General features: G+C 38.3%; 2 protein-coding genes across 7 annotated transcripts in view; both read left to right on the forward strand.

The window, feature by feature from the left end:
- The window catches only part of TOPAZ1 (testis and ovary specific TOPAZ 1), a 39,587-nt gene extending 34,984 nt beyond the window's left edge, over window positions 1-4,603 (forward strand). For 2 of the 3 annotated variants that reach the window (XM_040086824.2, XM_040086844.2), the window contains exons 19-20: window positions 461-644; window positions 1,283-1,752. In XM_040086824.2, coding sequence (XP_039942758.1) covers window positions 461-644; window positions 1,283-1,493 — 395 coding nt within the window. In that variant the 3' untranslated portion in view covers window positions 1,494-1,752. Of the gene's footprint in view, window positions 1-460; window positions 645-1,282; window positions 1,753-2,213 lie in introns of those variants that run through there. The other variant, XM_040086836.1, reaches the window with a different exon arrangement.
- Window positions 4,604-6,897: 2,294 nt separating this feature from the next.
- Window positions 6,898-26,953, forward strand: TCAIM (T cell activation inhibitor, mitochondrial). 4 transcript variants are annotated; one of them, XM_040075514.2, is made up of 11 exons: window positions 6,898-6,980; window positions 8,980-9,055; window positions 12,179-12,314; window positions 12,856-13,009; window positions 13,910-14,156; window positions 15,770-15,892; window positions 18,552-18,649; window positions 20,258-20,349; window positions 22,404-22,636; window positions 23,147-23,278; window positions 26,419-26,953. In XM_040075514.2, the coding sequence occupies exons 2-11, from the start codon at window positions 9,027-9,029 to the stop codon at window positions 26,642-26,644; spliced, it is 1,470 nt and encodes a 489-aa protein (XP_039931448.1). In that variant the 5' UTR covers window positions 6,898-6,980; window positions 8,980-9,026; the 3' UTR covers window positions 26,645-26,953. The 4 variants fall into 4 exon arrangements, with proteins under 4 accessions (XP_039931448.1, XP_058278293.1, XP_039931456.1 ...); XM_040075522.2 differs by lacking the exon at window positions 6,898-6,980 and adding an exon at window positions 7,261-7,583; XM_040075533.2 differs by lacking the exon at window positions 6,898-6,980 and adding an exon at window positions 7,261-7,579.
- Window positions 26,954-26,996: the final 43 nt, after the last annotated feature.

The raw sequence follows: 26,996 nt of genomic DNA on the forward strand, positions 1-26,996 counted from the left end.
GATGGATACTTGGTTTTGTTAACATTGAAATGATTGTTTTTGGTTTTTTTCCCCATGAAGTGCTGTGTATGTTGGGTTGCTGGGATCACTTGACAGGAGATGGGAACAAAGCGGGAGATGCTGTTCAAATGTTCTCTCAGTTTGACCATCTTCTGTCTGACCTGCCTGAATTGTACTTGTGTTATCATACACTTGGTGTCCCCAGACTTCTGACAGAGCTTTTTAATCGTAGCTGATAAAACTCATTGAAAAAAAAAAAATTCTAACATTTTACAACTCTGAATATTAAATGTGAATGCTGTGTGCTGTGTTCTCAAATCAGGCCATTTCGTTGGTGAAATAGTAAAATCCATTACGGGTTTAGGGCTGGGGTTTTTCGACGTTTAGCCACACAGAGGAAAACAGATCTGTGTTTAGTATTGGTAATCGTTATTCTTCATCTTTCTGCATTTACTCTCAGATGCTTTATCACTGGGTTGCTACCCAGAGCTGCAGGGAAATTTATATCACAGACTTCTGAACATTCCATCTTACCTGTCTGAAGTTGAAATGCTGTTGACCATTGAAATATTTCTTGTTTCAAATGCCAGTGATATTCAAAGTCCAAGGACTACTAGTCTGACACTTCAAATAATACTGAAAAGGTTTGTTTGTCAGATTTGTACCATTTTGTTTATATTTGTTCATGGGATCATGTAAGTAATAGATCTTGTTTTCCTTATCCTTCCCAAAGAATACATCTCTTCATTTTGTTCCTTGGATAAGTGAGTTTTTTATCCATGTATATGCTATTGTATATCTGTTTGTTTTCTTAAAGAGTAAATTCTATCTTGCAAATAAATGTAGGCATGTCACTTAGGCACAGCCTTGTTCCAAAAGTGATTATGTGCCTAAACTGAGTAAACCTTATGGATTCAAGCATGTACGTGAATTCTTGCTATGTCCAGTTCATTAAATGGTTTACATTCCTTTACTGAATCTTCCAGCCCAGAGACATTTTTTAATGAAATGTGCTGAGAATATCGCAGAGCTACTTTTCACTGGCATTAAAGCCTATTATTTTTCATTACCATTAAATATGTTAAAAATACACTTTCTATAACTTTTTATTTCTTCAGAAAAATAATATAATCTGTCCAGAAATGAGCACAATATTTATCAATGAAAAATACAAGGCATTATTTTAGTGTTTTTGTAATTTTCCTGCCAGTATAAAGTGTTAGGCAAGTGACACTGGGCCTGTATGGTACCTAATTTTACATTTGTTAAAATTCCTTTGCAGATCTGAAGATACTGTTCACAATAACAGTGCCTATCAAGGGGCAGTGGAGAGGCTGATCCAAGCAGCTCGTTTATCTGATCCAAAGCTTTTTCTTAAGCATATGACAATGAATGTTAATATGGAAGAAGTTTACAGCCTGGAGCATTCATCTGCTCTAAAATGGCTTCAGGAGAATATGAAATGGGCTGAGAAGGTCTGGCTGTTTCAGTAGTTATTAAATAGTTTCCACTGTGTTTGGACTGTGCCTTACTGATCTACAGCAAGATTTCAAACTCAAGTTGTGGTTTTAAATACTATATTGATGATAATGCAGATAGTAGCACAGAAAGAGTACTTTTTTCCCTAACTATATAAACTGTCACACTGACTTACATGGATATTTTGCAATGGCATCACCAGATAAAGGAGGAAGCTGCAGCCTCAGAACCTGCATTCTCCATTCTTACAAAGAATTAGTACTTTGCTTGTTTCTCCCAGCAGGTAATCGTATAAGTGTAGTATAAGCATCAATAAAAGTGTAGGTAAGTGCATTGGTTGAGTGCATCTACTGTTCTTGAGTGAGACATTTTCCACGTTCATTCATGGTCTGTAGAAGTAATACCTGTTTCCTTTTGTCTGCCTTACAGTAACTTGTGAGGTCACTGTCCCAACTGTTTTGCACCTTAGTCTTAATTTCTTTGTTCCAAAACCTCAGTAAAAAACCACTTGAGACATGCCTGACTTAGGATACCTTTCTTCACAGAACTGAGAGCCTATACATGTTGCCCACAGCTGAAGGTTTAGTTGATAATTTAATTAGATATTTATTTGATGTAGGTAATAGCTTGTATATTGGTTACACATTGGTGTATATGGATGCTTCCACTGAAAAGGAAAACTTGCTTTTTCCCTTGATTGTGCTCTTAGAGAGATGTGTTTGCCCATCTTTTAGGTTCTGCCAACTGCATGATGAAATGGAGACTTCCAGCAAGCTTGTTCCACTATTCCTGCTTCTTCAGGATTTCTGCTTTTTTTCCACCTGAAAATCAATCCTATTCAAAGCATGAGTTGCTTTAGTCACACTCTACAGCCTGAGTAAGAAGAACCAAACATTTAATACCAGAAAGCCTCTCATAGCAAAACAATACTGTCAAAGTAATTTGCCTTTGTCAAAGTTGATAGTTACTGAGCTTGCCACTTTTTGTAGTGTTGTTAGTTTAGATCTCCAGCACCAACCTTCATAAACTTGCCAGTAATACAGCTCTCCATCCCTTTTAAAGCCTTTTGTTCTGAACACTTAAGCTCTTTTGGGTATAGAAGTTGATGAGCTTTTAGGCTGTTCCATTTTAAGTGAGATTAAGATGGTGGCACAGGACCTCAGTGTTTGAAAACTGTCTCTCCTTTGGGGTACCGTAAGTCTCCTCCCAGTTCCTGTATCATTATGCAGGTGTCCTTTGCAGCTCTAAATCATGAAAGCCATCATGACCTTAGTACTGGGTGTTTGTGTGGAGGGTTTTGGTGTCAGGGGCTTTTCTCTTTGCGGGAGGTTGCCGCTGCAGTCTTGGGGTTTGTGCCATTAATCTGATGTCATGAATCTGATGGTCAGTTGTTGGATTCATGACCTCCTCAGGGCCAGGTCCTGGTGAATACCACTTCTCACCCAGTCTGTTAGGGGATTGATACTGCAAGAGAGAGGATTGAATCTGATGACCACCAAGATCACTTTACTCCTGTGTGCCACCTGTACAGAAAAATGCTAGGATAGAGGCTCTTGTCCTTTCACTGGGTATCATTCTTCTATAGGGATCATCTGCCTGCCTTGTGAAAAATGGTAGATCCAGTACAAATGGTACCAGATGGCTTTTCTGCAGGAGCCATTCACCTCAGTCTTAGAGTACAGTTGGCACTGGTCAAATCCAACTGGATTCTGCTGATTTTGCTTCCCAGTAGCTGAAAGGCTGTGTAAGAAGTAATCAGGTCGCAGGTAAGGGATCTAAACTGATGCTCCTGCAGCCACTCCAGCATTAGGGAAGAGTGCAATTTGGGAGGTTCCAACAAACTAAAACTGGTAGTAAGAGACAAAGTAATTTTTGCTAATTACTTGCGAGATCCTTTGTGGCTTAATCTCCCTTGAAATTAGACAAGGGTTATCTGACCCTCAGCTAAATCCCACATTTCTGTGAGTGGTACCCGATGTGGCTAATAGTGTGTTTGACAGACACAGAAGGACAGAATTCTCATTGTAAACTGTATGGCTTCAAAACTTGGGATGTTCTAGAGACAGCAGATTTTTTTCCTCTGTAAGCAACCTTGAATTTTCACTTCGATCATCCCCTGAACAAAACTCCAAATGTTGCTTTATTTTTCAGACAGAGGTTAATCATTGACTTTCAAGCTTAACTTGGAACAGTGTAAAATTTTTGCAATGTTTTGGCTCCATCTCCTGAGTGTCATCTTCAGCTGATAGGATGTAATCTCAGTGTTTTATATTAACAAGCAAAGCAAGCTCCTCACATCATTGCTCAGTTTTGTTACAACTGAGCTTCTGGTGTTTGTGTCAATATAGTGTTTCTCCCTGTATCACCATGATAAACCAGTAGGCAACTGAAACAACTTTGTTGTTAAGTCCCTGTATTTCACATTTTTGTTTTGTGTGGGTCCACATGAGATACAATGCAAATCTGGTCATTTTGATGTGTATCAGAAGGCCGGAAAGGTTTCTTGAGTAACATTCTCGGTATTTTGGTAACAGAAATTCCATGTGCTAAACAGGAGAAAACTCCACTGTGGAAAAGAAACGAGCCTGGAAAGATGGAAAAAATATCCTGAAGAATAAAGTTAAGTACAACAGAGGCAATGCAGTTTTGCAAAGCCAGCCACTCAGTAGATAATATCCATATTTTTGCTTTCTCCCAGTATAAGTTAAGCTGAAAGAATGTCTATGTTTGACATTAAATTATTTACTTGGTATAATTTTTCATATAGGAAATAAAATGTATGTTTATCTGTTTGCAGAGAGAGATGGAAAAATGTGCGAATAAAAACTTCCTTGTGCTGTGCTCAGTAGCTTGGAGCAGACAGTGCTGTGCTCCTTCAGTATGTTGTTTGATGTGTAAGAAATTCCCTCTGTGAAAATCTTTCTTCAGTTTTCACTGATGACACTGTCTTGGAAAGATTATTTTTGTTGTGTATGAACAGTTTCTTGTAACAATAACGAATAATGTGGTTTGTAAGACTTACTGAAATTTCATTTCAATATATTGACAATTTTGAGAGTTTCAAAATGTGGGATAGAGGTGAGAGCAATGAGGGAGGGAGAGCATTTCAGAGGAGTTGCTGTTAATAAATGGTTTTTTATATTTATATAAAGCATTCAAAATAGCTGAGTCTGTATTGTCATTAAATTATTTAATTCTATTCATATTCCTGTAATGAACACTCTTAGATATGCAACAAGATAGTCAACAAAGTAGATGTGGAAAGCTTAATATCTTGTAACCACTAGAAAATGATATGCTGCATGAGGAGGTTAAGAAAGTGTGAAATCAGTCAGTTCTTCACACCAGAGCACAGAATGTAGCAAATGCTCATGAATAAATTGGGCTGAAACTCCCAGCTGTGGAGATGGCCAGCTTCCAGCTTTAACTGGAAGTGCAGACTACAACCAGGGTTACAGGCTGTGCTCGGTTCACTGAAGAATTCAGATGGATGTTAGTCAGAGTTTCACTTGAGGAGAAGTAGTAAAATTAAATTAGCTTAGTAAAATTTAGCCACAGTAAAAGCAATTATTCACATTTCTTGTCCTTTCACATTCTCCAGATGCATCTTGCAGTTTTATTGGAGGGTGGGTTTTTTTTGTTTGTTTTTGGTTTTTTTTGCAAATCTAGCTCTATTTTTCAGTTTTAACTCCTATATAACTTTTTTTTTTTTTTTTTTTAATTACTAGAGTGATGTGTAGTATCAGAATGATACTGACATGATTGTCTTGGACTTCTGGACCATTGCATGGGATGGGATGGGATGGGATGGGATGGGATGGGATGGGATGGGATGGGATGGGATGGGATGGGAGAAACTGATGCTATTTTTTGACCTTTGGCTAAAGGAGCAAAACAGAAACAAATGAACAAGGACAAAACAGTTCCAATTGTCACTTAACTTAAGAAGCAAGAATGTTTAAAATTCTCTTTTAGGGCTCAAGACCTCAAAATGCAAACTTTTTCAGGTGATAATTTTATCTGGTATAAAACAAGTCTTTCCATTTGAAAATCTGTGCAGCTCTTGCTGAGCTAATGGGATGTGTCCTGGGTATGGATAGGGAATATTGTGACCAGATAGAGCCACAGTAGTACTCCCCATCAGCACAATAAATGTTGAGACTTAGCTAAGAAGCAGGAATAAATGCCTGTGCTGGGGCAGGATGTGGGTGTTCTGTTAGAAAATGTGTACCCCAAGCAGTGGAGCTGGTATCTGGCACTGGCACTTGCTGATGACCTCTCCCAATTTATTTTATTCCTCAACGAGTTAAAATAAATTCCAGGTGAAATGAACAGCACGCTATTCTGTTGAATCAATTAAATTTATTTTTTCATTTGCATAATTGTCCAGTCAATTTGCTTACATAACTGATTGGCTTCTACTGGGAAGCGAAAAACATACTGCACATTATGGAAATTATGAAAATCCCCCAAGGGCTATGAGATGGTTTAACTTGATTTAAGGCTTCACTGAGCTACAGATAGTTCCTAAACCTTGACAGTTCTCTTTTTAACCTTTTCTGGCTGGAAATGCAATAGATTACATGCAAATAACTCCAGTCCCTATTACCTAATCTCCCTTTGTTCTCGAACACTGGCAGCAATAGACATTTTTGCTCTGAGGTTGCATGTCCCTGGATCAGCTGCATTTTGACACCAACTACCTTGGAAGGAAAACAGATGTGTAAATATGTGTGTACATTGAGCATTACTAACGTAAGACATAGTCTTAAGCTGTGCCAGAGGATGTTAGGCTGGACAGTAGGAGGAGTTTCTTCATAGAAGGGATGATTAGACCCTGGAATGGGTTGCCCAAGGAGGTGGTGAAATCACCGTCACTGGAGGTGTTTAAGGAAAGACTGGACGTGACGCTCAGTGCCGAGGTCTGGTAGCCGCGTGGTGTTCGGTCACAGGTTGGACTCGATGAACTCAGAGATCTTTTCCAACCTAACTGATTCTGTGTAGTGCAGGAAAGCAGCTCTTGCATTTCCCTCCTGCAGAGCTCAAGCCTGGTTCTTGGCCTACTTGATGTTTTCTTTCTGCAGAACAAAAGGCGACGTGAAGCGCACGTAAACATTTGGCTAAATTGCTCCCATCCCCTTAGCAAAAGGGCAGGCATTCCTCCTCTCGGGGTTTTTCCCATTCTGTATCCGTGAGGAGCCGCTGCAAGACGTAGCCGGACTGACGGCCGCAGCAGCCGCTGCACTGGGAAGAGGGCGCTTCCCTCAGGCGCCCCTGAGGGGCGGGACCTGCGGGGCGCGCGCCTGGCGCCGGGGGCGGGGCCGGCGCGGGGAGAGCCCCGCCCGCCCCGTGCGGCCGCTCAGCGGAGGAGCCGCCAGGGGGCGGGAGCGCGGCCGCGCGCCGGCCCCGCCCCCGGCGGGAATCCCCCGGGCCCGCCCCCTCCGAGGCCGTCGGCGGGGGTGATGGGGCCGAGCCCCGGCGGGCGCCGTCCGGCCGCGGCGGTAAGCGGGGCCGGGCAGGGACCCTCGGCGCGCCTCTCCCCGAGGGGAGGGCATGAGGGAAGGCAGCGCGGTCCTCCGCCCACCTGCGCGGGGGGTCCGTTCGGACGACGGCTGGAGGACGGTGCGAGGCCGAGGCCGGGCGGTGTGTGGGGGGAGTCCGCTTTGAAACCGGGCCGGGCCGCGTCGCTCGGAGCTCTCCGGCGGGGCGGGGACCGGGGGCTGCCCGCGCGCTGGCAGGCGCGGGGCGCTACGTGCGCGCGGGCACGCGCGGCCCCAGGTCTCGGTTCGGCTCGGCCCGGCTCGGTTCGGCTCGGCCCGGCATCGGCGGCTCCTTATCCCGCGGCTTGTGCCTGAGGCTGCGAAAGGCCCGTGAGCCGGATCGCGGTCAGCTCCGCCGCCCCCTGGGAGGACCGTGCCTTTAGTGGATCTTAAAGCGAATTCTACCAGGGCTCTGTTTTCAGTAGTTAAAATTATTAGTGGTCGGACCATTGCAGCTGATTTCCTTTCAAGCCGTGAGCGAGTCACGTTCACCCGAGCTTACTTTCTGAGCGCTGTCATCTTGTTGATTTTCACGCTGTTTTCGCCGTGCTGCCTCAAGTGTAGGTAAACACCTGGAACAGCCAAGAGCGGGCTGAGCTGGGGGGTGGCAGCTATGTGCGACGTCGTGGTGCCAAAGGCTTCTGCGGCATAATTCGCATTTTGTTATGTTTCAGCGGGTTAGTATTTGAGGTGGGATGCAGAAACCCAAGAAGTTTTGTTTTTCAGCTAAGCGATGTACCAATTTCCAAGCAGTTAATAGAGCATTTAGAGCAAGAAACAATGATGCTTTTGTCTGGTTATATAAAGCGTCACCGTGGATTAAGTGAGATTGTTGAGTTTTTTCCATCCTCTACCAAAATGCCTAAAGCTAAAATTACAGTGAGAGAAAACTGTTTTATGACCAGAGAGCTTGTTAACGTATTTAACTTAATTTCTGATTAGGACTGTTGTTTCAGACAGTGAAAATGACATTGTTACTGTTTTGCCCACCTATCTGAAAATCAGAAGACAAAAATTATCAAATGTTTTGGGGATATTTTAGCCCACTATTTTTTTTTCCTCCCCCTGTCTACCTCTAGTAAAAGTTCAGGTTCTTGGTAAAGTATATTTGTATTAGTAATATGCACTTTTGAAACTTCAGGTGTTTTGCAAAGTAGGCATAGGAAGTGTCATGCTGTATCCGAACATGGATGATGTTTCTCTGACAGCTGTTCATCTTGGGTTCTTTAAAACAGCATATGTAGCAGGCATGTTATTTTGATAAGTGCAAAGTGTGTTTAAAAAAAATGCTTGAAAACATTGCCAATGCCAATAGGGAGCTTACCTCATAATCCCTAATAATTAGGCGTATATTTGCACTCTGACATGCTAAGTGGTTTGTCTCCTGTTGGCAAACTCTAGGCTACAGTTGCCTAGTGCAGAAGTTACTGATTCATTTTTATGAATGTCAGCAAACCTTTGGTAAAGATTTCCCAGAGCATTGTATGACAGAGGTTTTCCCTTATGTTTTATATAACCCTCCCACAAAGTAGTTGGCGCATATGTTTTAAAGTATTAATATTTAAGTGTAGAACTTAGTACAAGTTTACATAGAATTCCATGTGTTAGTGCTTAAGGAAAGCTTCTATTTGTTTGCTTTTTAAATTCTTAGGAAATCTTTTTCTCTAACTGGAGTACCTGTAAATGTTCATTCTTTAAATGTTCATTCTCAAATCAAGATCTTAATAACTCTTACAAAGATCTTAACAACTTTTAATATTGGCAATACCCTCTGTTAGTAGAGGAAACTGAAAGCATTCTTACGCAGAACTTTAGGTTTTGTGTGTGGTGGCTCAATTTTATATTACTATTGTGACTTTAAAATTTAACACCCAAGGTTTAGAAAATGCGCTCGTAAATAACAGGGGAAAATATCCATGTCCATTTCTAAAAGGGATTTTTTTTTTTTTCTCCTTTAAAGTGAGTTAGTGGATGGCTGAAATTTGGCTCAACCATTAAGTTGTTGAAATGTTTTGCTGCTTGAGAACCGTGAGAAGGTATGGCACGTTACTGACCTAATTTACCTTTAGCATATGTTTCAGTGTTTGCTTATGACTTGCATTTTTGTGAAACTGGTTTGGTGTTTTTGTTTCATGCTTATTTCTTTGACATTCTCGTCTTTACAGCTTGAAGCTTGCAGCAGAGCATCCACAGTTGAAAATCCTCCAAAGCCATATGCCTGTCCTCAAGTGAGACATTAAAAAGGCTCTCAACAAAACAAGGGGTTTAAAATGGCTTAATTATGAGAAAAATGAATATGATATCCAATATATTACTGCATTATTGAGTTATTAAAGCTTAGTGCTTCAGAACATGTGAATACGTCTGTAACTATGAACTTAATTTAACAGAGCTTTTCAGTGCCAAAGCTATACGCCAAAAAGTTGAGAGATGTGAACAAAAAGGAAGTTGAAAGGAATTATTTAACCAATAAATTAAATCAGTCTTGGAGTATGATTGCACAGTGTGTTCTAGTAGAGATTGTATTTCATGTCGTGAAGTAGAGACGCTGCCTCAAAGTGGTTGTGACCTTGATTTTAATACGAAGCCTTTCTCTGCTCTTCAGATCTAAATGAAGCTCTTGGAACAATCTTTGGTCCTTGTGAATGAAGCTATAAACATCTTTCTTGCATTTTCTTCCTCTAAATCCATTTTAATTCACTTACTTTATCACTTCAGTTGAAAGATGCCTCAGAGTTCTGTCTTTCACCTTCAGTGAATGAATTCTTCCTTCTGTCACGCAGACTAATTTTGGCCTTTGAGCATTTCTCTTTAAAGCAAGTTCAAAATAGACTTTTGGCTGGAATCCTGAGCCTTCCTTCTAGCATGACAGTGTTGTTTAGATACAAAACAAGGGACCTAAAGTTAGCCATACTTGGCCATTTCTCATGTAAAATAACAGATGGAATTTTATTATTAATAAATTTAGAAGCATGATTAATGGTTTCCAGGTATGTCGAACTTTTTTTCTGAACTACTGGAAACAACGTGCAATGTAGCTTGAGAGTGGATGTTGGAAATGGTATACAAAGAAGGTGAACAGAGCTCAAATAAGGTGAGCTCCTCTTCCTCCTAGCAGCTTGGTCTAGGAGGATGTGGATTTCTTGCACAGCAGTCAACTGCAATCAGAAGGGTAGCTGGTTAGTTTACTGTTTTCCCTTTGCTGGAAATATTTTTTTTTTCCCTTTTACTGTGTTGTGTCCTCTTGCTACCTGAAAAAAAGAGAAAATTTTCCTATTTTTTTTCTCAGCAAGACAATTATTTTGGTGCTTCCAGATCCAAAATGGTAAAGCCTATGACTAAGTGGACTTTCATCCAGAGTGCTTTGCTTCCTGTCTTGCCTAGTCTAGTAGAGGTGTTTTTCCCGCATCACTGGGCAACTGTGCCATGATTTTGTCATTAAGAGCTTTCACTCTCTCTGATAACATTATGTTGCTGTGGAACTTCACCATCTCCTGCTGTTTTGAGTCGGATCATGTAGTGATGACTAGTCTTAGTCTTAGAGTCTCTGGGATGCAGCCAACAAGGAGGTAGAAGTGTTTGCCGGTAATACATATTTTAGCTTTTTTTTTAAAATCTTACATTTCATCTAAATTGTTTTTAAGTCATAACAGATTTGTAATTCCATTGGCCTTCTTACATCATGAGGTTTTTGTCCCATTTACTACAATAACTTCTGTTTTCAGCAAGCTGACTTTTAAGATTTGCTAATTAAATATTTGCCCACCTCTTAGGCAGAAAAAATTAGTCTTCATTGCTTTCATGTTTCTAATTGAAGAGCTGGGAAAGTTGACAAAAAAAAGGTAAAGTAAGGGTCACTGCTTCTGCCTGACAGCTCAAATGTTGTCATTTATCATTTGCCAAAATAAAACTGTCTGCTTATTGTCTGAGGACCAATTTGGAGAATTTTTTTTGATTTTTTTTTTTTAATTAATGATAGCAGTTGAGAAAGTCTCGTGTTTCTGTGTCCAGGATCATTATTTGGTCTAGGATGCTGGACAAATAGCTCTCTGTAAAACAGTCCTGTTAACTATTATTAATAAAGTTATCAGTTTTATGTGAGTTGGAAGCAGCTTTATCTCTAATCTGCCGTGTATTTTCCTATTTGGGGGTTGCAGTTTGGTACTGTGAGGAGTGAAAATGCATTGTATTGCTTAACAGGGCAGAGTCCCTGCCCTTCTGATTTGCAAACTAAAATGAATGTTAATCACAGAAATTGGCCTGTTGAATTTGTTAGCTTGTGAAATCAGCTGAAGGAGAAATCTGTTGTTGTACATCTCCCAATTCAGTTTTCTTGCTGTTTTTATGTATGCTCTTTTGCTTCTTGGTTTGCTAAATCTGACTATTACCTTTGAGCTATGGGAGGATATTTTGGTGGGTTTTAATGCAGGACTTGGTTTTTCTTTCCATTTCAGTCTTCTGTTACACAAGTGTGCTCATTACAGAACTGGCAATCTTCTTCTCCTACCTTTACATTTCTTTTAGTGCTGGTTTCTTGTCATTCAGCGAAGACAAAAGGGCAAAAAGTACTGTCTTTTTACTTGATGTTTTCTATAAAAGAGTATGTTCAGGAAAATAGATTTTTTTTTTTTTAATGGACACAAGTATGGAGCTCAGAAACTAATGCAGAACTTTTTTTTCACTGAATTGTGATTGTTATTCCCTGGTAAAATTTAATATTCTTTCAGCACTGCTTGAAAAATACTGTGTTTGGCTTTTTAACTTGGAGTTTCAGAGGGTTAGCTTTTAAGAGCAGCTTCAGCAGTGTCTGTGAAAAATACTACTAAAGCCAGTATTTGCAATTGGAACTACTTGACTGGAGAATTTTTATTTGAGGCATATTTGAGAAAGTACAAGTTCCTGTACTTGTTTACATGTCTTATTCAACCATTAGCATTCACCATTCCTCAAACCTGTTGGATTGGCACTGTCACAACACAGCTTTGTTAATCCCAAGGGGAAAGAACCAGAATTCAGACTCCTAATTTCAATTCTCCAGTTTTAAATTGTTATACTTGCAACTATGAATGTTTACTCTCTTCTGTCACATTTTAATGTAATTATATCAGTTTGTCACTTGATTGGTAGCTTCATACATAAACATTTTACTGCTTTGTTAGGTTATGTCTGGACAAGATACTGCTGCAATGCGTTCTTCAATCAAGAACTTTGTCAGGCGCTGATGCCATCAATGCTCTCAGACCTTTCTATTTTGCTGTACATCCAGATTTCTTTGGCCAGCATCCCAAAGAGAGGGTAAAAATACTTTAGTGTGCTTTCTTTGTAAATATTTCACATATCGAGGATGGAGATTTTCTACTTTTCCTGCTGTCAGAGAGACAAAAGTAATGTTAGAATAAACTATGGTTGGTACCAGAGAAAAGAATACGCACTTCCTTAGTTTTTAGCAAGGATAGGTCCCTTAAAAGTCCCTTATTTATTAATCATATTTTCTAATTGTCGTAAAGAAAATACTGATTCCTTCCACGCTAACTCACAATGCATTTTTCTTTATCCCTTTGAAATGCTGTGCATTATATTTGAATCAATTAATTTCTTTAAGTTTGAAAGCCAGTGGATTTTAGAATGCACACAAATGTACAAGTACATACGCCATGCAGATTTATTCATGCAAGGTAGTTATAAATGCTGAGAATATGAACCGTATTACTACACGTTAAAAGCAACTGACATTTTGCAAAGCCTAATTCTGTGTGTAAGATTAAAAAGTTTTAGATGAAAAACGGCCAAATTCATCATCTGTAATTTCTGTTGGTTTGTTTTTGTTTCCAAACAGGAAGTAAATGAAAACTCTCTGAAGAGGCTAAATGGCTACTTGGAGAACCTGCAGAAACCGGGATTTCGTTCCTTTAAGCCAACTCAGCTTACTTTTTATGTAAGAGAAAGAGAACCAAACTCTTCTAATGTTCAGGAATCCTTCAGTGCTTCAGGTGCTTTTATATCGTGTAGAATGTATCTTCTTGTATTTAAATTCCTTCAGACCATTGCTTAGCCTTGTGCAGTCATAACGACTTTTCAACTGAATAAAATCCTGTCAAACCATGAAAATCTGTATTAGATGAGACAGGTGGGACCATCCCAAGTAGTTAAACATCTTAAGCTTTAAAAAGCCTTGAAAGAATGAGACATTGCAGCCCTGAGGTCAGGTTACAGTATAAGGAAGTAAAAAAGGTGGATGTAAATGATTATATTTCTGCTTTTAATACCATTGCCTTGTTTAACTGGAGCAACAGTTGGGTTCTTGTCCTCATTGCAGTTTATGTATAGTACACAGTGTCAGGAAACTTGTAGAATCAGTAGGAATTTACTCTCTTAGCAGAAGCTGTATAATATCTGAAGTTTCGATTTACTTGTCTCTTCTTTTTGAGACTACAAAAAATAAGGTTGCCAGATTTGGAATGTTGCTTTTGATGAACTTTATTCCACATATTTGTCTCCAGTACCAGTATGCCTTACCTGACAGAAGAGTTTTACATTCTGTATCCTGATGACAGTCAAAGCACTTGAGCAAATTGTGAGGGACCCTTATGCTAGAAAATAAAATCATGCTGGTTTTCAAGAAAATGATAGTGTTATGCCTGGTCTCCTTAACACAACATTTGAACTGGAAGTTGAGTTCTGCTCTTGAGTCAAAAGCTCACTTTCTAATTAGGGAAATTAGGCCCAGTAGCAAAGTGATGGGACGTGGTTAAACTGCATGTGAATTTTGCAATGAGTATTGAAATATCAGTATCAACATAATTTCCAAACTATCTCTGCCTTGTTTAGCTTCTTGTGTAAGAGGAAAGAAATGGGAATGCGTTTTAATTAAATCATACTTGTTTTTACAGGGTTTCGTGCAGTCAGTTTTACGTTACATACTAGGGATCTCCTGAGCACAGTATTAGATATTCTCAACTCCTGCAGTTTATCTACAGAGCATGTTCAGAGTTTGAATGTGAACTCTCAGCCCCACAAGGAAGCAAAAAGCACAGTGAACAGACCTATCAAATGGGATAAGACTTATTATTCATTTACTGGATTCAAGGATCCTGAGGAGGAACTAGAGCAAGCCCAGAGAGTGGAAACAACTTTACTGTATGTAATGCTTTCATTGAACTAAAATTTTGAAACCTAAATTGGTGTTATTCTGATGCTGGGGTTTTTAAAGGTAGGCAGTAAATACTGAACAATACAAAACTTTATTGTCCAACATGTAATTTTGCCATGGTTTTTATAATTGGAGTTCAGATGAGCTCCTGGAATAACTACAGTGCCAGCAAAACTGCAGCATTCTTGTAGTCATGTTTGGGGCAATCTCGTTTTGGTTGATCTAGTTTTTCAGGTTTGTGGAATATTTGTGGCTATTCAAAAGGAGACAGCAGCTCCATTTGCTCCAAATGGCTCATTACCTCTTACAGGACTTCCGTAACACAGACCTATATGGCTGTTGCCTTTATTGTACCCATTTCATCACATTCTGTTGAGGGTGGGAGATAATACATGAAAACTAAGGTTAAAAGGTTTTAATGTGCATGGTATTCTTAGTGTTGTGCTTCTCATGTGTTGTTCAGCAGGAAAACCTTAACATTTAAGACAGTGTAGTTATAAATGCTGAACTTGCATTACTTGTAGCATGTTTTGTAGTAAACATTGTTTAAAAAAATTTATACGTGTTCATTTTGGGACACGCATTTTGAGGCCTTCAGAAACTTGTAACAGTGAGATTTAGGTGCCGTTTGAAATGAGTGCAGAACTGTGCTGGAAGAATCCTCAGAGCAAATTATGCCCCTTGTCCTGCATACCACCTCACAAATAAAACTACTGTAATGTACACAATTATAAAACACTTCACTGAGATTTAACATGTTAGAGAATATTTTTACTTGTTTTTACACATTTACAAGGTTATACAGTTACGTATTAACTGACTCGTTTTAATGCATAGACAGCTGACATCAGGCCTCCCTTTTTACTTGAGTTTGAATTTTTTTGCTTCAAATACAAATGAGAATGGAACTACTTGTTTGCAAAACTTAGAGTATGAAAATTAGTTTATACTATGAACAAAGGCTAAATCTCTTAAAAAGTAACCTTTTCCTAGAAACAGAATTACCGACTGAAATTTCAGATGTACTCAGAGAGTCATGTTTGTCTGGTTGTTATTATTGGCAAAAAAACTACAAAACTTTGGCCTGTTTAATCTATGTTCATGTCAGCTCTGTAAAGGTGACCCAAGTTAGCCCTTTAGTACCACCTCCCATATTCAATAGTCTACTATGATCACTTTGTTTGGGCTTTTTTGTTAGGTTTTGGTGTGTTTTGGTTTGTTTGGGGTTTTTTAAAGGCACGTGTGTCGAAACTCCTTAAATTAAATCACAGAGTTCTGAAGGTCTCTCCTGAAGTCTCTCTGATCTCTTGTTTTATGCCTTTTACAAGCACATCTGAGTCTTCCAGTTTTAACGCTGTCAGTGTTTTTGATTGTTTGATTTCTTAGTCCCCTCCAAAGATGTTAAGGGCCAAGGTTTCCTCTGTAGCTATCTTAAAGTGAAGCATTCAGCAATTTCATCTTCTATCCTCTATTTTTAAAAAAATCCCTTTACCTCATAATTTGACTTGAAACACCTTAGCAGTAAGAATTGAGTTACCTGTACTGCTTACATGATACAGCAGCATGCTTCTACAGTTGAGTATTTTTCCTCCTCTTTCAGATCCTGGCTAGATGATAATGAAGCAAGTGCAGTAAAAAAGCTGAAAAAGAGTTTGCCGCTTAGAAAAGAATTAGAACGTTTAAAAATTGAGCTTTCTCATGAACTCCAGCTCTCAGATATCAGGTAATTAATTAGATCAGTTGAATTTGGATTAAGACATTTAAAGCAAGGAAGTATTGCCTAATACTTTGCTATAAACCTTAAAAGCTTATTTCAGCAGAACAGTTAGATTTCATATTCAAAGAAGAGTTACTGGACTGAGTATTTTTCTAGAAGTATTCTACTGGGACAAAAGTTTCTTGTTACGATCTGGTCCAAGAGACCTCCTGTTTATAACTGAAAACATAGACTCCAGTTGAGGCAAACACAGAAATAGAACTGGTGTGTATGTGTTAGTTTGGATGTTCTGCTGGTTAAAATTGCATTTCCTGAATTGAAGTGAGTATCTACAAAGGTAACTAAACCGGCAGTGAAATGCAACTTTGCACATGGTACATAATGACATCCTGTGAATGCTTAATAAAAATGTTCTTTCTTCTAGTGTTTAGTTTCTCACTCTCTGGAGGAGGAGATTTGTTTGTTTGAAAGGTCTGAGTGCAGTTGGAGATCTTGATTCTTCAGAATATTTTCCAGAAAATAATTTGCAGTGCTTTTTTCATTTTTGTGCCTTTGAGTGAGAATGTTGTGAAGCTCACTTCACATATTCAGGGTGGGGAAAGTGGCAGCGAAGATATTCACAAATGGAAGAATAAACTTTGGGGGATTGTTTCAATGGCTGGTCTGTTAGGTTCTATTTTTTTAACTGGGAAAGAGTTGGAGCTTCTAAAATCATGCTTTTGTCCTTTCACCCTGCAAAAGACCCTGGTTTCCTTTAAGCTGAAGCCAGGTTTTTTGAACACAATTTCTAATGCTCTGTAACTGTGCTGTGATGAGGGTTTTTAACATTCTCAAACAGTCTTCAGTATTAAACACATCAGTTTGATTTTATTCGTGGCTTGTATTAATTTTCTTAAATAGTTTGTGCTTCTAAAATGCATTAAAATTATTGTGTTCCTTGAAGAGTTATTAATCTTCCATAAGTTACATAGTTGTAATTCAGAAAAGAATGTGAGTGTTGGAAAGCTGACTAGCCAGTATCTTAATAGGACAGTATTACTTGTGATTCTGGAGCCTTGTGGTAGTGTTCACAGACATCTGAAAAATAACTGGGTCACTGGCTTTATTCCATGTATAAGTTTAGGACAGATGAAGAAATAGCCACCTATTTCTGCTCCCACCTGGTGCTGCTGAAAGCAAAGTGATATTGCTAGGTAACAGTAAATAATTATTTGAATTACTTGTATTTGATTAAATTGTCTCACAAGTGCCGTGGCATAGTGCCATTCTCTGCATCCCAAAGAGTGAGGTTTTGCCAGTTAGGTTTCCCTAAATGAGATGACGTGGGTGACCCCGGCCAGCAGCTGAGTACCCACAAAGCCACTTGCTCATACACCCCCAGTGGAATGGGAGGAAGAGAATAGGAAGAGCAGAAGCAAGAAAATTTGTAGATTAAGGTAGAAGCTTAATAGCTGAAGTGAAGCAAAACTGTGAGTTCAAGCAAAGCAAAAGGAGAAATTAATTCTCCATTCCGAAGTGTTGGGCAGATAGGTCTTTAGCCACTTCTGGCAAGTTGGGCCTCAGTATGTGTAATGCTTGCTTGGGGAGACAAATACCAAAACCATGAGGGTTCCCTTCCTTCTTCTTTCCCTCAGCATTTATTGTAGAACGTGACATATGGTCTGGAGTATCCCTTTGGTTAGTCGGAGTCACCCAGCCTGGCTGTGTCCCCTACCAGCATCTTGTCCACCCCAGCCAACTTGCTGATGGTGGGGAGTAGAGTGGGAAGAAAAAGTAAAGACCTGGACATTGTGCTAGCGCTGCACATTAACCAAAATACTGATGTGTTACGATCACTGTTAATAAAATATAGAATATGGGTGTTATGAAGAAAGTTAATTCCAGATATACACAGTACAATAAAAGAATGGGAATTTTCCAGTTTGAGACAGTTTCCTATCAACTAAAAGTCTGTTAAAAAGGTGTATTTTTCCAATACACTGGGACAACTTCACAATTTAGATGTTTTTTTGAAACTGGCTTAGCAATCAGTCTGATCATTCTGTGATGTAAAAGATATCAAAACTGTGTGCGTTAAAGCCAGCAAGGTAACACCTGGATCCTGTATGGTTTAACAAAAATTACTCCACTGTAAAATGTGAATAATACATAGCAACTTTCCGTTGGAATCATAGTAATGCTTTTGGCTAGGAACCAAAAAAAAAAAGGAAAAGAAGTTAATGTCCTTGCATACTGTATTTGCTCCTCTGGACAAACATTACACAGTGTCCAAACAAACTGCATGCTCCATGACCAAGCCAAATACTGGGTTGTCTGGTGCTGTTCTCTTACTAACCCTTTTCTTATTGGGGGAGAGATTTACAAGTTCTTCTACCTGGTTTTATATTTATTTTTCCTGGTGTTGGTTTTCTTTGTTTGGTTTTTACAACTCACTTTAAGAAACACTGGAATTTTATTTAGGCTTTTTATCAATTCAAATAGCATATGACATGGACAGCTTTTGAGTAGCCTTTGCTTTTAGTACTGTTGGGGCACTATTTTGTTTGTGTTATAAGGCTTTGAGCTGCACCTCAACTTCTGTGTGGGGTTTTGTTTTGGTTTTTTTTGTTTGTTTGTTTTTTAATATTATTGAGGATTAAATGCTTTCAATTACATTTTTATTTAGGTGGCAGAGAAGCTGGGGCATTGCTCACCGCTGTAGCCAGCTACACAGTCTGAGTCGCTTGGTCCAACAGCGACCTGAAATATTAGAGAATGCTAAAGGTATTTGTGTTGCTTGTTTCAGATTTCCAAATACAGTATTGATTCAGAAATGAGCACGGGTCTTCTGTAACAAGGGAGCTCTAGTTCTTTTTACAAATTCTTTTGATAATTACAACAACAAACTTGTCAGGTTTACTGAAAAGCTGGTGAGAACTTACATTTAAAGCTGAGTATTTTTTAAAGTGACTTTTCCATAGAATTTATTCACTGCACTCAGCTTCTAGTTTACTTCTTAATAAATGCAAGTGGAGTCTGTTGAAGGCACCAGATTTAATATTAGCAATGAAAGTTAAAAATCTAAACAACCTCTCAAAGGTTGGAGGTAGCAATAGATTGTTGCCCATGGTAGATTCAAGACAAAAATGTGAGTAGGTTTCTAACCCTAGCGAGGATTTACTAGAATAACTTTAAAATGCTACTACTTTCTTTTCTCATGTGTGTTCCATAAAATAACTATTAAAGTCAGTATTTTCTCAGGAAAAATATTCTGTGAGCCTGAGCTATCATTCTTCTCATACAGCTGTTTGACCTGTGGCAGTAGCCATTTCCTGTAATTGTAGTTCCACATTTTATGCCTGTCTGCAGATACTCAGTTTTGAGTGGCTTTCATTTGAGGTTTCACCTAATCCTTTGTCAAAAGACAGAGTGGGAAGGACAGTGATAGTAGTTTTAAATTGTATCAGATTTCAAATTAGTTTCTTTTCCTGAGCATACTAAAGACTGAAAGTGTTAGAGAAGTCTGTCTTGTGAACCTGTTGTAGTCTCCATCTTTGAAGATATTTAATAATGCACTGGGTAAATACCTGTCAGTAATTATACAAGTACAGTTAATGTTGCCTTAGGGTACAAGATACCTTGAAGTCAGTGTTTCTCTTTCTTTGGGATTTTGGAAAGCTGATTTCTGAGAGAAAGAGCTTCTGCTTAAGCCCTGTCTTGTAGATTAATCCATCACGCTGAATACTTTTGTGGAAGCTTATTTTGATAAATAGTTGCCTGTGCTTTTACCTTAAAGAATTCTTGAGGATCTTTGTATTCAACTTAAGAAAACATACTCACACTCAAAATTGATTAATTCCCCCTAAAAATCCACCTAGAATTAGCCATTTATGTTGTCTCTGTTTTAAAGAAGAATTAAAACATAATGTGCAAGTGTTTTTTACAGCTTGCACATTGCTGAGAGTTCTGAAATAGAGTTGAATGGCCTTCTTAATGGTTATTTGACCAATTTTTACTTTTTATATGCTTCAAGTATATATAGTGTGTTTCCTGCTTTATACATGATTTGTACAGATTCTTTGAATATCCTCTCTGATGAGATTTTCTCATATTTCAAAAGCAGTCAGTCATAAGAAAAAAATTACAAATCAATAAAAATCTATCAAGTTCAAACAGAGCAAAGGCAAATGCTGGGTCAGGTTTGTATGAAAAGAATTCTGAAACTGGACTTTTCAAGAATCTTTCAAAATCTTGAGAATAACAGAAGCACCTCATATGCTCATATGTGTTTGTGCTGCAGAACTACATTGCTTGTGACATGTTAGCAGCCTAGTTAAGTCTAGGAATGATTGCAGTAACCCAAGTTAGTAAAGAGCTTTGTTCGATCTCTAGGACGCACGATGGTATTTACAGACCGCTCGGGTATGAGTGCAGCAGGTCACATAATGCTGGGGACCATGGATGTTCACCATCACTGGACCAAAGTAAGAAGATTCCAAATTAAATGAAAATGCTCCTTGTTGTGACATCCTTTTTTAAACTATAACAAAAATATTAATAGGTGCAGATAACGGATGTGTGATTTAAAGCAAACGCTTAACTAACGTGTTTAGCATAATGGTGTACACTGCATTCGAAATTTAATCCTGTGTGTGCTGTTACTGACAACAGTCTGCTAGATCTTTGCTTTCATTAGTAAGTTAGTACTACCTCTGATTAGATATAGAGAAAACGAACTTGTTATGCACTGTTCCAGTCTGTGCAGTGAGTCCTGGCAGAATACTTTGTGATCCATAAAGAGCTCATCCCCCTGATGGGATTTTACTCCGATTTTTTGTAAATATGAGATTTAAAGGAAGTTGTGAACTCATGATTTCAGTCAATGACGGCTAACCAACCCTGTCATTCCATTTTGTTCTTTTAGCCAGCTAATGTGGATATTGCAGAATTTTATCTTTAGTGACTATGTCAACTCTGCTGCTTGTGTAAAGTTCAGAGTAGATAAGCTTTCTGACATCCTAAATGATAGCGTTGTATGCAAAGGACCAAAAACTAAATATGTAGCAATATCAACATGTCACTTGAGGAATTTTTCTTTAATCTTGGTTACTGAAACATTACTGATAGTTCTGTCAAAAAATACTTCTTTGTAGAGGGGATTATTGGTGGAATTTCATAGTTGGGAATTTCACCCTGCTAGAATATCAGAATAGTCTGTTTGTGTATTCCAGTCATATATTTTTCATATAATATGAAAAGTTATATATATATTTCATATAATATGAAAAGTTAACACTGGATCTTCTTTTTTTGTTGGTGCTTTGAATTTTTGCCTATATATGTTTCAGTGAGGGGGGAAAACAAACCATGGCTCATTAGTGTGAACAATTTACTAAGAACTTAAACTGAGAGACTAGAATTTAATAGAAAACTTGGAGATTGAGAGTGTTGATAGTTATTACAATAAAAGTGTTCTGATTATCCTAAAATAAACACTGACTTCCTTGAAAAGATAAATGCTTCATATTTCTTACCTTTGCTGTAGGTTTTTCCAAAGGCATCATAAAGGTGCACAAAATGCCATGCAGGAATAATTGTGTAGTTAGTTGTAGTGGTGGTATTTGCTTGGGAAGACAAAAGACTGTTACATATTTGAACCTGAAATCAAAGGCTTTTTATTTTGAAATGCACTGACGATCATGTGAAATGTTACACAAAAAGTCAGTGAAAATCTTGATGAAGTTGGTGAGTCGATTTCTAGAGAGCATATTTGTCCAATACTACCTCATTTTAGAAAGCAGTCTGTTTAGTTATGAATTACTAGAAGAAGAAAGCAGTAGAATACTGTCCAAGTCAGTCTGTAGAATGTTTGGTCAGAGCTGCAATAATTAAAGGATTTTTGCTGTTTTTTTCTGTAACAAATGCAAATGCTGAAACAAGTTTTACTGTGCCAAAAGCTGTTCTGATTCTACTATCAGAACAATCTACTGTCTATTCTACTGTTCTCCTAGGTTTCTAAAGATACAATGCTGAAATCACTTGACTTGTTGCAGCAGCACTTTTTTTTTTTTTTTTTTTGGTATGAAAAGCTACGTTAAAATAATATCAATAGGTAGATGGTAGGTAGTGACTACTGTACAAGGAATAGCTCTACCGCTACAGCTGTGGTGATAGATGATTTATATAAGCATCAGCTTTTATTTATTTATTTATTTATTTATTTATTTATTTATTTATTTTAATCTGAGACTATTCATTTCCGAATATATAGAGGACATCCATCCATGTTTTTATGTCCTTATAGTACCTTTATGTTATAATACAGAAAATACTTAAAACCTTGTTAGATTTTATCTTGTCCCAAAATGTATATACTTGCCATTTCTCACCTGTGGTATTCTTTGGTTTTAATGTTTTCCCCTTGGGTTCCATGCTTGCTTTAAGTGCCTCTTTTATAGTTTCTTGTTCTTTTTTAATGTATTAGAATTAACTTTTAAGCTCTGTAACAGAGAAAATGTTTGTTTGTGTGTATGCACAGATTTTTGAGAGACTGCCAAATTATTATAAGCTTCAAAAAAGACTACTGCTCTTGGAAGATCGGATAAGCCAACTCCTGGGAGGCATCCAAGTAATATATATTGAAGAACTGCAACCTCTGTTGACTCTAGAAGAGTACTTTGAGACTCTGAACTCTTTCTATAATAAACTACGTGACAGCAGACTACCTTTTCATCCTCGCAGTCTACGAGGCTTGCAAATGATTCTGGAAAGGTAGGTATAGGCAGGGAAGGTTGATTTCTTTTAGAGCTTTTACCCTTTTCTTCTTTTTGTTACATTGGTTATTGCTGTCACTAAGGAGAAAAGTGATGTAATCTCAGGTTTTCATTCTGTCAAAGTCTTTTTGTTTCTGAAGGTTTTTAGTGCGTTTTTATGGGTTAAGAAGGAATCAGACTGAAGAAAATCCTCCTTAATTTCATTCAACTTGGACTCAAAGTTATGTCTATTTTACAGTGTTGTGCTGGGTTAAATCAAAAGTTTTGTGCTATTGTGCTGGTGTTTATATTTTTTGAATATTCTTGCTAGTTGCTTTTGAAATGTAATTTTTAAAAAAAGTGTTACCTACTATATTTCTCTAGTCTCATGAACCAAACTTGATAAGTTTTTACCAATTACTCTGATTCATTTGTATTCTTTAGATGTTTTTTCTGAAAGTAATTTATATAAATAGATAAACAGTTGCATTAAAAAATTATACCTTATTCTTCCATCATGTTTCGTTAGTGATAGACATGCACCAAGCTTACATGAATTTGGACACTTCATGATCCCAACGATCTGTGATCCTGCAGCTCTTCAATGGTTTATTTTTTCCAAAGCACAGGAAGCAAGAGAGAACTTGAAAAGAAAGGAGGAGTAAGTGTTCATGTGACTCAATACATTTAGCTCTTTCAAATCTTTGCATGTCCCGTTTTTTATTTGGAGAAGGAGAATTTTAAAGAATGTATTCATACTCTTTTGGTGGAAAAACCCCTTTTGTTTCTAAAATAGAACTTTGCCCATCAGCTTAACTAAGTCAAGAATTCCAGCAGTAGTGAATGCAGTTATTAGAAAATTTCCTCTTTCACCTTGTAGAGACAATTATACTTCATTCAGAAGTAAAATATCTTTGCTAGTAAGTCAAAACTGCATAATTTTTTTTACAATTACTTCCCAAACTAAGAGGTGGAAAACACCTTCTCAATGAATAAGAAAGCAAGAATTTTCATTAATGTTAATTGAGATGTGACAAAAAAGCAGTGAAATGTAAACTAAAAATAACTGAGATCAACTAGAGAATCATTATTTCTAGTTGTTGGTCAGTTAGTTGAGAAAAATATTAATTAGTACCTAACCAGGTGAAGAAAAAAAAATTGGGGAAGAATTATGAGAGAAACAGCTTGAGGAGGGTACACTCTCACAAGTGTGAGATGAGAGAGATTATGATAGGGAGTCACAGCACCATAGTTAATATTAGGGCTGTGCTCTGTAATATCCATCTGTAAATTTAGTTCTTGACCTTGTATGCTGTGTCCTTGAGGATGAAGTAGAGATACTGGGGTTTTTTAATAAAATACTATTACAGGTAAGTGGGTGGTACTTGTCCCTTCAGAGGTTGTTACTGCAACTTTATTTTTCTGCTTTGGAAAGCTTTTAATGAATTGTTGAACTATCACAATGTCGTGAGTGTATACATGATGTATAGATCCAGATACGTTTCTGTGAAGTTATTTTAGGCATGAGTCTTGCTGAAGGCACTGTGGTTTTAGCTCTGTTAAGACCTTATTACTTGGAAAGATACGTTTTGCAGGTGGACTTCAGTAAACATGATTTTTTTGGAATTTTCCACAACCCTAGTCCATCTTGGAAATTAGATTTTTGCCATATAAATTGTAACCACTGAATAGTTCTCTGTGTAACTGTCCACGTGTCACAGCTGGGAGAGTATTGTTTAGATTTTGGGAGGACGTTGTAGCAAATATATGCATTTGCATCTGGGTAACTCACTCAAAAAAACCTCACACTAGTGCACTTCATAAAGACACTAATCCATGAAAACTCTGCCCTCAGAGTACAAGCAGCTGTGTTGTAAGAATGTAAGAGCCAAGATGCATATCTTGTGTGCTGGATAACTGCTAGTTTATATGAAACAATAAACAGCTATACTGGTTCACAGTGTCTGTCCCCATCATCCATTAGGTTATGGAGCAGCTTGATGCGTGGGGCAAAAACTACGGGCATTTTACTCCACACTCCTTCCCAGCTTCTGTCTGACTGCACTTGAGAAAATACTTGAAGCTGGAAACATTACCTCATGTTAATAGCAATCAATAGACTTTTTATTTTCACCGCTCTTGTCTTATTATTTGAGCCAGTTTGCATTTTGTGTCTCCAAATATCCAATGGCAGCAAATTGCATATTTGAATCACATACGGCATGTGTATATGAAAAAGGGAGGAGGTGTTTGTGATTTATAGACCCACAGTCTCATGGACTTATGGACTCATTCATGTCCTTCTGATTTTCCTTAGCCTCATGTGTTGGTTAAAAAGGTCCTAAGATAAAGGAAAATACTTGGAGGTGTGCTGGCTGTACTTTACACTTGAACTTGAATGTTTTACATGCAGTAAAGAGCATAGAGTGGCTGTAATTCTGACCTGAATGCATAAGGAAATCCAAATGCTGCTGCTCTGGAAAGTCCTGTTATCTGTGTGGATAATGTCAGTCTTCTAGTGATGCAGGATTCTCCTTCCCATGCTTCTGTAAAGTATCGGGTTTGTGTGCTGATAAAAGGTGTAAGCCTCCCTGACAGAAAACAAAGCTGCAGGTCTCCAGCTAACTGGAATTCTTTCAAGGGAGCCCAAGATTTCACAGAACTGGGAAGCTTGGTGCCTGGGTATCTGGGACTGCACTCAGGAAGGTGGCATGGAAATGCTCCATAGGGGGGACAGGCTTGCTCTAGATTAACTCACTGGCTCGGCTCGTCGCTGACTGCCAGAGTGGGCTGGGCTCCTGTGCAGAGCTCAGTGCCGTGCAAGTACACAGAGGTGGCAAGGCCCTACAGTAGCATTTTCATGTGAGGCAAATTGTCTCAGTAGCTGTGTCTGTGCTTAGCTTGGGCTGATTCACATCCTGGTGGTGCTGCTGCTTTGTAGCTCCTCCCCTGTCCAGCAGAGGGTCTGTGCTGTAGGGCAGAAGTGGTGCTGTGTGTGCAACCAGGCTGGCTTGGAAATGCTGCTGTGTTCCTGTGGCACAGTGCCCAAGCTAGTGGGGCTGGCTGAACCTGAACTGTCTCTTCATCAGTTGATCAGTCACAGCTCCAGTGACTTAATTAAATCTACACATTAACTTTCTGAGTTTGCCACGTGGGGTCTTACTTCTCTGGGGTGAAGGAAAAAATCATCTGCAAGCTTTGGATTAAAAATTCATAGAATCATTTAGGTTGGAAAAGACCTTTAGGATCATTGGGTCAAAACACATACAGTTCCACAATTGGGAAGTTACTAACACACTTAATATGCATCAGTTTACTGTGCCTATCCGTTGTTGGTTTTGATGACATACAGAGTACTGGTTTAATTAAGACAGAGTAATTATGAATATGAGTTTATGCTTAAAACCTAAACTTCCAATGTTATTTAAGTATTTTCATTCCTTACATTGAAAATGGAGCCTCACAGGATTTTTATTTTTTATGTTTTTCCCAGTTACTTAGTGAGCAAAAAGATGTCATGGCATGGGGTTTGAAATGCGAGTCCATGGGCATGCAGTGCCCGTAGTCATGGTAGAATGTTCACTCTGAGTCTGAGATAGACACGTGTATCAACCTGCACAAAAATCTCAGCTCCACCAAAGCTGTACATGAATTGACACTTTTGTTTACATGCATGTCATCTACTTATTTCGGTATTTCTTGTTTTAATGCATGCCCAATATGTATTGAAATGTTTATTTCAAAGTAGGGATTTTAAGAGATGAAGTAATTTTGTCACTGTGTGTTGTCTCCATTTGCTAGGATGATGATTACGGAGAAGGAGCTGATCAATACTTCCACGGAAAGATTTTCTTTGGATCGGCTGTACAAGGAACCCAGTGTTTCCAGTGCACAGATGGTAGATTGTTGTAAGAGGCTGCTGGAGGAATCGTTGCCCTACCTACAAGGCATGCACCTTTGCATTTCGCATTTCTACTCTGTGCTGCAGGATGGAGACCTGTGTATACCTTGGAACTGGAAAAACTGAAGGATGTATCTGATAATCAGATGAATTGTTTTATTTTCTGTAAGAGGTTATAAATATGAATGTTTTTAAGAGTAAATTATTTAAATCTGTATTTTGATATCAGTATTCAGCTCACAAATTTTCTTCAACTGCTGCTGAGGAAGGATTGCAGTCCTGGACAATTTGCACAGTGCACAGTATTGGTAGTCCTGGGAAAGACGTCTGTACATTATCCATACTACTGTAGGAGTCCCGGTGTATAGTTACAGTTGTGAAACCGGATTTTTGTAGTGAATTCTGAAAATACATTAAATTGCAAGTCTGCAAAAATGTGCATTTGTATTTTTAATATACTTGAATTTTGCCAGATAGA

This window comes from Hirundo rustica, chromosome 1 (genome assembly GCF_015227805.2).
Source record: "Hirundo rustica isolate bHirRus1 chromosome 1, bHirRus1.pri.v3, whole genome shotgun sequence".
Lineage (NCBI taxonomy): Eukaryota > Metazoa > Chordata > Aves > Passeriformes > Hirundinidae > Hirundo > Hirundo rustica.